The 9,281-nt window shown below is 44.8% G+C and overlaps 1 protein-coding gene across 2 annotated transcripts in view; it reads right to left on the reverse strand.

Annotated features, from left to right (window-relative positions):
- Positions 1-8,138: 8,138 nt before the first annotated feature.
- The window catches only part of rpl15 (ribosomal protein L15), a 4,002-nt gene continuing 2,859 nt past the window's right edge, over positions 8,139-9,281 (reverse strand). For both annotated transcript variants that reach the window (XM_055660711.1, XM_055660720.1), the window contains exon 4: positions 8,139-8,492. In XM_055660711.1, coding sequence (XP_055516686.1) covers positions 8,187-8,492 — 306 coding nt within the window. In that variant the 3' untranslated portion in view covers positions 8,139-8,186. The remainder of the gene's footprint in view (positions 8,493-9,281) is intronic.

Genomic DNA, 9,281 nt, shown 5'->3' on the forward strand with positions numbered 1-9,281 from the left:
AGGGGTTGCGACGGGGGAGGGGGGGTGGAAAAGGGGGAGAAGGGTGGAGCAGGGAGGGGGGGTGGAGTGGAGAAGGGAAGAAGGGAAGGGAAAAGGGTAGGGTGGAGAGGGGAGGAAGGATGGGGGCGGGAGGGGGGGGGGGGGGAAGAGGGGAGAGAGGAGTCCAGTCTACACCCACTTAATCCATTCCTGTGAAAATTTAGACACGTTGATTTGGATCTGGAAATGGACCAATACAAATTAAAACTGAATGATTCAGACATCTTTTCATTTGCACAATTGATTTTATTGTATTAATTTTATTATATTAATGTTTAAAACCCATGCATTGAAGGAAGAATATTTTACAGGCCATCTGTGGACCCTAACTCCAACCCTAACCGGGCATCACATGCAGGACAGCATACGTCAGCTTGTGACAGGCCGCACGACATGATGAGACACCCAAATGTCGCCCCTAGATTTTGAACGTTCCAAAATCCTGGGGCGACAGGGAGACACCGCGCCTCACTACATGCGTCACGACCCGACCACAACGCGACAACCTCTTTTCAGGCTGTCGCCCAAGTGGGACAGGTCCTTAAATTCCTCACCCCATGGGAGGGGGAGAGAAACTGCAAAGCTACCTGCCCAATTGATTGGTTAGTTGCAGACCGTTTACCTCCACTGTTGTGACTGCAGCCTATATTCCTCCAGATGCTAATGCTAAGCTTGCAATGAAAGAACTGCATACTGCCATTAGCAAACAACAGACTTACAACCCCGAGGCAGCCTTCATTGTTGCGGATGACTTCAATCACTCCAACCTGAAGACTGTACTCCCCAAATTCCACCAACATGTCTCCTTCGCCACTAGAGAAGACAAAACACTGGACAAAGTCTACACTAACATGGCTGAAGCTTACAAAGCCGTCCCCCTCCCCCACCTTGGTCAGTCTGTTCACCTCTCATTGTTCTTGCTCCCAAAGTACTCCCCAATCATCAGGCGGGTTAAACCCACTGTGAGGACAGTTAAAGTCTGGTCAGAGGAGGCGGACTCCACACTTCAGCAGTGTTTTGGAAACACTGACTGGAAGGCGTTTGCAGGCCAGGCCACCCTTGACTCCCCCACGGACATTGATTCCTATACATCCTCTGTTCTGGACTTTATAAACTCCACCATCAACAGTGTCACCTTCCTCAAATGGGTGATCATATTCCCGAATCAGAAGCCATAGATTAACAGCGAGGTCAGGCTACTGCTGAAAGCACGGGACACCGCTTTCAGGACAGGCGATGCCCGAGCCTACAGTTCATCCAGGGCTAACCTGAAGAGGGGCATCAAGAAGGCCAAGCACTGCCATAAGCTCAGGATTGAGGAGCACTTCAACAACAACTCCGACCCCTGACGCATGTGGCAAGGCATCCAGGCCATCACGGACTATAGGCCCACCAACACCACCCCCACATCCAGCAACGCCTCCTTCCTTGAGGAGCTTAACCACTTCTATGGCCGCTTTGACAGGGACAATCTAGAGATGGCCATCAAGGCTGTGCTCCCTGCCAATCACCAGCCCCTCACACTCACCCCCTTCGACGTGTACGTGGCACTGAGTAGGACTAATGCACGTAAGGCTGCTGGTCCTGACGGCATCCCCGAGCGCATCCTCAGGGCCTGTGCTGCGCAGCTGACAGACGTCTGGACTGACATCTTCAACCTGTCACTTGCGCAAGCAGTTGTCCCCACGTGCCTTAAAACCACCTCCATCGTGCCGGTGCCAAAACACTCCACTGCGGCATGCCTCAACGACTTCCGCCCAGTTGCACTAACTCACATCATCACCAAGTCCTTCGAGAGGCTGGTCCAGGCACACCTCAAAGGCTGCCTACCCCCCACATTGGATCCCTACCGCAAGAACAGGAGTACGGAGGATTCCATCTCAACGGCACTTCACTCCGCCCCCTCCCACCTCGACAACAGAGACACTTGCGTAAGAATGCTGTTCATCGATTACAGCTCAGCATTCAACACCATTATACCCTCTAAACTGATCACCAAACTCGGTGACCTGGGCATCGACTCCTCCCTCTGCAACTGGATATTGGACTTTCTAACCAACAGACCCCAGTCTGTTAGGTTAGACAAGCACACCTTTTCAACCCTCACCTTGAACACCGGCGTTCCACAGGGCTGTGTGCTGAGCCCCCTCCTCTACTCCCTCTTCACCTACGACTGCACACCTGTACATGGTACTGTACATGGTCCACCATCATCAAGTATGCAGATGATACAACGGTGATTGGCCTCATCAGCAACAATGCCGAGTCGGCCTATAGGGAGGTCCAGCTCCTAGCAGCATGTTGCGCTGACAACAACCTGGCCCTTAACTTCAAGAAGACTTCACCGGTTCCTCACTCCCCTCCATTGAGTCTGTCCAAAGCAAGCGTTGTCTGCGAAGGGCGCTCAGCATCGCCAAGGACTGCTCTCACCCCAACCACAGACTGTTTACTCTCCTACCATCCAGGAGGCGCTACAGGTCTCTCCGTTGCCGGACCAGCAGGTCCAGGAACAGCTTCTTCCCTGCGGCTGTTACACTACTCAACACTGTACCTCGGTGACTGCCAATCCCCCCCCCCGGACACTCCTTCCACCAGGAAAAAAATACCACGAGTGTATGCACGTAAATAGATTTATTTATTGCTCATATTCTATGTCGCTCTTCTAGGGAGATGCTAACTGCATTTCGTTGTCTCTGTACTGTACACTGCACAATGACAATAAAGTTGAATCTGAATCAATGTTTTGTCCATATCCCTCAAAACATGATCTATCCGTGTACCTGTGTCTTCCTATCTGCGTCTGCTCTTTGTCTCTCGCTTACCAGTTCTCCCCCACTTTTTCATCAGAAACCCACCCCAAAATTTGGGCAATGAAGCTCCCCCTAATGCTCCAGTGTACTGCCAAGTAACAGCCATGTTGCTGAAAGAGTTGTTGTAATATAGCGTGGTGTTCCTGAAGTCCAACACCAGAAGAGCTATCCAACATCAGCACTCTCCTTGACCTCGTCCTTACCATACCGGCAAGTTCAGCTGAGGCCGAGCAAGACTTCAGCCAGCTGAAGACCACCATCAGAAGTTCCCTCCAGGAAGACCAGGTGACGGATCGTGCTGCATGCCAGTAACACCAAGGACTTTGATCCCTGGCCAGCCATCAGCTTGTTGCATGCAGGAGGGATGAGGGCAAGGAGGCCTGACATGGGAGAAGACCCAGCTGCAGCATCTGCCTCAAGACCTCACCCTGACAGTGACAAGTCTGAGGAGGAGGATGCTCTGCTCGAGAGCGACTCAGATGACAATTAAAGTGACTTTTACATGTATTTGAACAGCTGTCTTTACTTTTCAGGAGATGGTTTAAATATGAAGCAGAAAAGTTACACAAGTTCTCAAAAATATAGTCTGTGGCTGCCGCCTGCCGTCCGTCCGTCTGGCTGCCGGCTGCCTTTCTTCCTTTTGATTTGTTCCATCGTGTGATGTCACAATGCCCTATACTCGCAGATGTCCAGTCGGAATGGATCCATTTACATGGACGGCTGCCGGCCGCCTTTCTTCCTTTGATTCCCTGCAACTCCGAAACCAGACGCAGAATCGCCGACATCTTTTCCATTTCGGTAGAGATTTCACTTTTCTTTCTAATTATCCGCTCCTCATTACATTTAGTTGTGTTTAAGTACACGTTTTTAATCAAATCCTCCCCCCCCCCCCCCCCCCCAATATTTCATAAATAAACTGGCTTCTCGCCCATAGAATCAGCACCAGCCCCAGCCCCTGGTGAACGTTCCATCGTGTGATGTCACAATGCCCGATGCTCAAATACATTGTTGCCATAGAGGGAGTAGAGAGAAGGTTCACCAGACTGATTCCTGGAATGTCAGTGCTTCAATATGAAGAAAGACTGGATAGACTTGGCTTGTATTCGCTAGATTTTAGAAGATTGAGGGAGGATCTTATAGAAATGTAATTATAGATGATTACATTTTGTCGTTTTTATGTACATTTTAATCAAATCCTTCTCCCCCCCACCCCAATATTAAAAAAAAAAAAAAAAAACTGGCTTCTCATCCATAGAAGCAGCCACAGCCCCAGCCCCTGGTGAACGTTCCATCGTGTGATGTCACAATGCCCAATGTTCAAAGACATTGTTGCCATAGAGGGAGTACAGAGAAGGTTCACCAGACTGATTCCGCATCTCGCCTCAAGGACGCCATTTAAAAACAGCCGCACTGCTGATTCCTGAGCCACTTGAGTTGGAGGACCACGTCTCCCGTGGGGGCTACAGGTAGGGAACGGCTGCGTTGGGGGAGCAGACCCAACGGGCCTGCACTGGGTCTAGTTTCTTTTAAACTATAAAATCCTAGAGCAGAAGGGATATATTATGTATCTATTTTTTCTCCTCTTGATGTTGTTACTGTGTCTACCTTCAAAGGTGTCAAACAGATCGATTCAATTCTTTGGCAACTTGCCTTGCTGTGACTGGGCACAACAGAGATTGATGATTGAAGATTCAAGAGGAAAAGACCCACGCTATGGCCATGTCATGATCATTTTTGGTCCTTCACAGAAAACATGCTTGCATCAATCTGCAGTGTGCATGGTTAAGCATATATGTTACCATGGTCCAGGATTTATTGACACAGGATCATACACTGAATAACCCAACCACATTTCTGTTTGGAAGTGGAAGGAAATAATAGAAATTGCATTGATTGCAACATGTAAAAAGAGTTGAGAAACTATTATAATTTTGCTGCATGTCATTGTGGTATACATCATGTCTTGATTGGTGAATATGTTAGTTTGTGACTTTATTTGAAGCAGAAATAATGTGAATACTTGAGCATAATTCCAACTGGTAACTACACACCCCGTCCGACCACCTAAACTGTAATTCGGCAACCTACAAAGCTACCTAGGTTGCCGGACAGTGAAAAAAAGTTAAGTGAGAGCCCTGTCGGTCGACGAACGCTCACGCCTCGGCTCGGGTCTCCAACAATTCCAGAGAGCTTCAGTCGCTGAACTCTTGGGCCTCGGGTCTCTCCCCTCCCCTCTCTGTCCCCCTCGGCCCCCCCCCATCCCCCACCTGTTGAGGGGACGGGACCCTCTTGGTCTAGTAAACATTAAAATTAACTTCTAATTGAGCTCTAACCTATTCTATTGGATATGTTTAAAAATATTGTTCTTTAGAATAGGATGCTAAATTTACCAGCTATTTTCAAAACAATCTAGCCTTTGGGACAACCCCAGTTCATTAAAGACCTTTGAGCCATGAAAGTATCATTTTAACCCAGCAAATCACTTTGCAGTTATGACATTTGTCAAAAAAAGTTTAAGTAAAAACTAAACAGACTGCTAGAGTTTGTGTTCTTGTGCAGTTGGCCAAAGCAAGAACCAAATAAATTAATTTAGATTTTGGATCTGTGTATCAGCTTTGGGGAAATAATTAAAAACACTTACAAGCAGCTATAAAAATCCACTGTTTGTGACAACATCTACAACAGAAACCTTTTAGCTTTTGCATCAAAAGAACCAGCAAAAATTGACAAGATTTTCAGGATGAAGTACATGGATGAAGACATTTTTGGACAACCATCTGAGGTTTGAACACAGAAGCACTGGTTTTGAATAAAAGCAAATCCTATCCCAATGGAAGCAATAAGATAGACACAAAATGCTGGAGTTAGGCAGCATCTCTAGAGAGAAGGAATGAGTGACGTTTCGGGTTGAGACCCTTCTTCACTCTCAACCCGAAACGTCACCCATTCCTTCTCTCGAGATGCTAAGTTACTCCAGCATTTTGTGTGTATCTTCCATTTAAACCAGCATCTGCAATTCTTTCCTACCAATGGAAGCAATGATTGGTTTCTCAACTGCTGTAAAAACAGAATTCCTAATTTACTGCATTTGTAACAAATTGTCACACATTCCTTCTCTGCAGAGATGCTGCCTTTCCTGCTGAGTTACTCCAGCATTTTGTGTCTGCCTTACTTTAAATGATTGGTTCTATTGTATACAGCTACAGGGATGACTGGGATTAAATTTATTTTCAAAAAATGTCCAGATTTCAGTGGGGCCCTTTTGATAACTTTTAAGCACAACTTGTTTTTGTTCTACCAGACTGTATCAATTATTCAATTATAAAAACTATACAGCTGACATTCCAAGCAATGAGACAGGCTCTTTTTCAAACCCAATCCCATCTCAGTTTATTTAATTTGCCAGTTATAAATTAGTTCACCGCAGCTTATTCCTCCAGTGTAAATTCACATCCAAGTTTTCAGTTTAAAAAAAATTGCAGCAGTAACATTTACTCTTGGCCAACCTCAGGGATTTCCACCCAAGTTTTATAACTATGGTCATCTATCCTGAAATCTGGCTATATTCAAACAATCACTGTACAAAACACAAGAAACTGCAGGCAGTGGAACCTTGAGCAAACAAACATGATGCTGGAGGAACTCAGTGGATTAGGCCGCATCTGTGGAAGAAATAGACAATGATGTTTCAAAGGTACACAAAAATGCTGGAGAAACTTAGCGGGTGCAGCAGCATCCATCTTCTTCAGTCTGAAGAAGGGTTTCGGCCCGAAACATTGCCTATTTCCTTCGCTCCATAGATGCTGTTGCACCCACTGAGTTTCTCCAGCATTTTTGTGTATCTTCGATTTTCCAGCATCTGCAGTTCCTTCTTAAACACAATGATGTTTCAAGTTGAGACCCTTCTGGCTGCACAAAAGAAACTTGGCTTGAAGTTAGAATCAGCTGCAACGTCTTGCTTCCTAGTATATCACATCCAGGGTTACTAAAAGTCTGCTATTTTCAATCAACATGCTGCCTCCAAATTGCATACAAATGTTGACAGAAAACTTTCCACACCATGGCTCGTTAGTTTCACATATTTCAAGGAATAAAATAATTGTAACCAATAATTACACCACCGCTTTGCCTCCACAGCAGATCCTTAACCATTTCCTTTCCTTTCTTCAGCAACTATTCAGAACCAGCCATCAAACATCTTACCAAAAATGTTATTCGCAATTATGCCACTTCGGCTCAAATATACCGAAGCAATCGATGCCAAGCACAATCCTGTCATTTTCTAGTTTACATGAAGAACCATTCACTCATCTTCCATTTCCATCTCAGCTCATCTTTACGGCTCTAAATTTAAATGTAATCATTGTTCAACTCACACTATGGCTTTACTCACAGCCATCCTAAAAATAAATCCCACCCCATTTGCACACTTCCTTTCTTTCCCTTTCAAGGCACTAAACTCAAATTCTCTCTCCTTTACAGAGACACAGGACGTGGATTTGAGGAATAAAGATCAGAGCATTTAATAGGATGGGAATACATGGGATAAACTTCACTGGGAAATGAGGCAGCATCATCTCTTAAAATAATTGCTCTATGCACCCTTGGATGTTAAGTGGAAGCACCAAGAAAAATATGCAAACTATACAAGTGTCCAAAATGTATTTTCTAAGTTTGAGACATCCTAAATCCTAAACCAAATTTAAAATTATGCCAATTATTAAACCAAAATAACTTTTATTAATCATAAATGTTTATTACATTTTGGGACAAAAAAGGGGAAAGCAAACCAGCTGGTCTATACTTGGAGTGACAGTTAAGACCAGTAACTCCAAAATTGCAATAGTATACTCCCAACCCCCACCCTCCTATTATTCTTTCTCACATGCCCATCAAATGACTTTTCTAGATGCTGCTGCACCCACTGAGTTTCTCCAGCTTTTTTGTGTAACCAAATGACTTTTCTTGTTGTAACAGTGATAATTTGCAATAGCCAATTAACCTACCAGTGTACCTTTAGAAGAAGCCCATGCAGTCACACAGAATACCAATGGAAGAAGCTAGGATCAAAACTGGGCCCTAGAAGCTGAGGCAGCAACATTATCTGCGGTTCCAACGTGTGACCACATAACGGAATAAGACCTCAGCATTACAAAAGTCGAAGCTTTGCGCCTTACCAATTGAAAAGATAATGGCAGCAAGAACGTGCCTACACAAACAATTCCAATTGATCAAAGCACTCGTTCGACAATTTCATCAAATGAGGCGCTTACCAACAAGGCAGGAAAATTCCGTAAAACAATTTATTTACCAATGTGAAATATACACTCAACACATTTAACGGTAGCGACGGAGCTGCAGCGTGTTGCGCCTCCTCCATGCTGCACGTCGAGAACCTCCAATGGTAAGATGGTACTTGTGACCCTTGCCCAAACCACGACTCTTCTTGCCAGCGGATGTCAACCCACGCATCTCCCTGTGTTTGTGCACAGGCTTTGTGATCCATTGGGTATCGGGGTTGCGTCGGATAGCTTTGTGGAACGGGTCAATGAGGACAACCTCAAAGAACTTGTATGTGGCATCTTCGCCTACCCAATAGGAGGCAAGAACTCTCAGTCCTCCACAGTGACGACCAGCCCGTTCCTTAAGGAAAGAAACAAATGGTCAACCAAACAGTTTATCCCAATTCAATTATTCAACTATGACTTAAAGGCCCTCAAACAACAATTTTTAAACAAAGGGCTTTCAACGCAATCACATCCTCAAATAGAGACCAATAACAGACAATGCCTCTAAATTACTTGTATGTAGTGGCCATTTGGCTTGTTTTGTATGTCATTAATGATGCATGTGTCTTTAAATTTTAAACTGCCCGTTATATTATGGGTGGGATTTATGACGTATTTTGGGGCTAAGTTTCTTGCACAGAAGCTAAGTTTTTAGTTTAGTTTGGGACCAGCATGGAGGTCTACCCTTCGACCATGCGAAGCGTAACAGAGAAACGAGGAGTTTTCTAACCTTTAGAGCGATAAACTGGAGTTCGATGAAGATTATAGTGTTCGAGTTGGAAGAAGTTTGGATGTACCTTATTGTTTTTCATCAACAATAAAGAATTTATCAATCAAAGGACTGTTTTGAAGATTTATCTGGGAATAAGCTCTGAAGGTCTCTGACGGAGAGCTCGCATGCGTATGGAGACATTCCCCTTAACCATGTAGTCCATTTAGCGGCTAGAGGGAGTAATCTCTTGAACGACATAAAAATCTGCCGCTACATTAAGAACAAGCTCACATAGCTTCGTATTCATTTCAACTAGCAAGAAATTGTAACATTTTATTTGTTCACCTTGATACTTGCTGCACCTGCTCTGCAAGCACATCTTCGGTCCCTTTATCTATTCTATCAATATAATTCATAAAAAAGAAATGAATT

This window comes from Leucoraja erinacea, chromosome 2 (assembly GCF_028641065.1).
Source record: "Leucoraja erinacea ecotype New England chromosome 2, Leri_hhj_1, whole genome shotgun sequence".
Taxonomy (NCBI): domain Eukaryota; kingdom Metazoa; phylum Chordata; class Chondrichthyes; order Rajiformes; family Rajidae; genus Leucoraja; species Leucoraja erinaceus.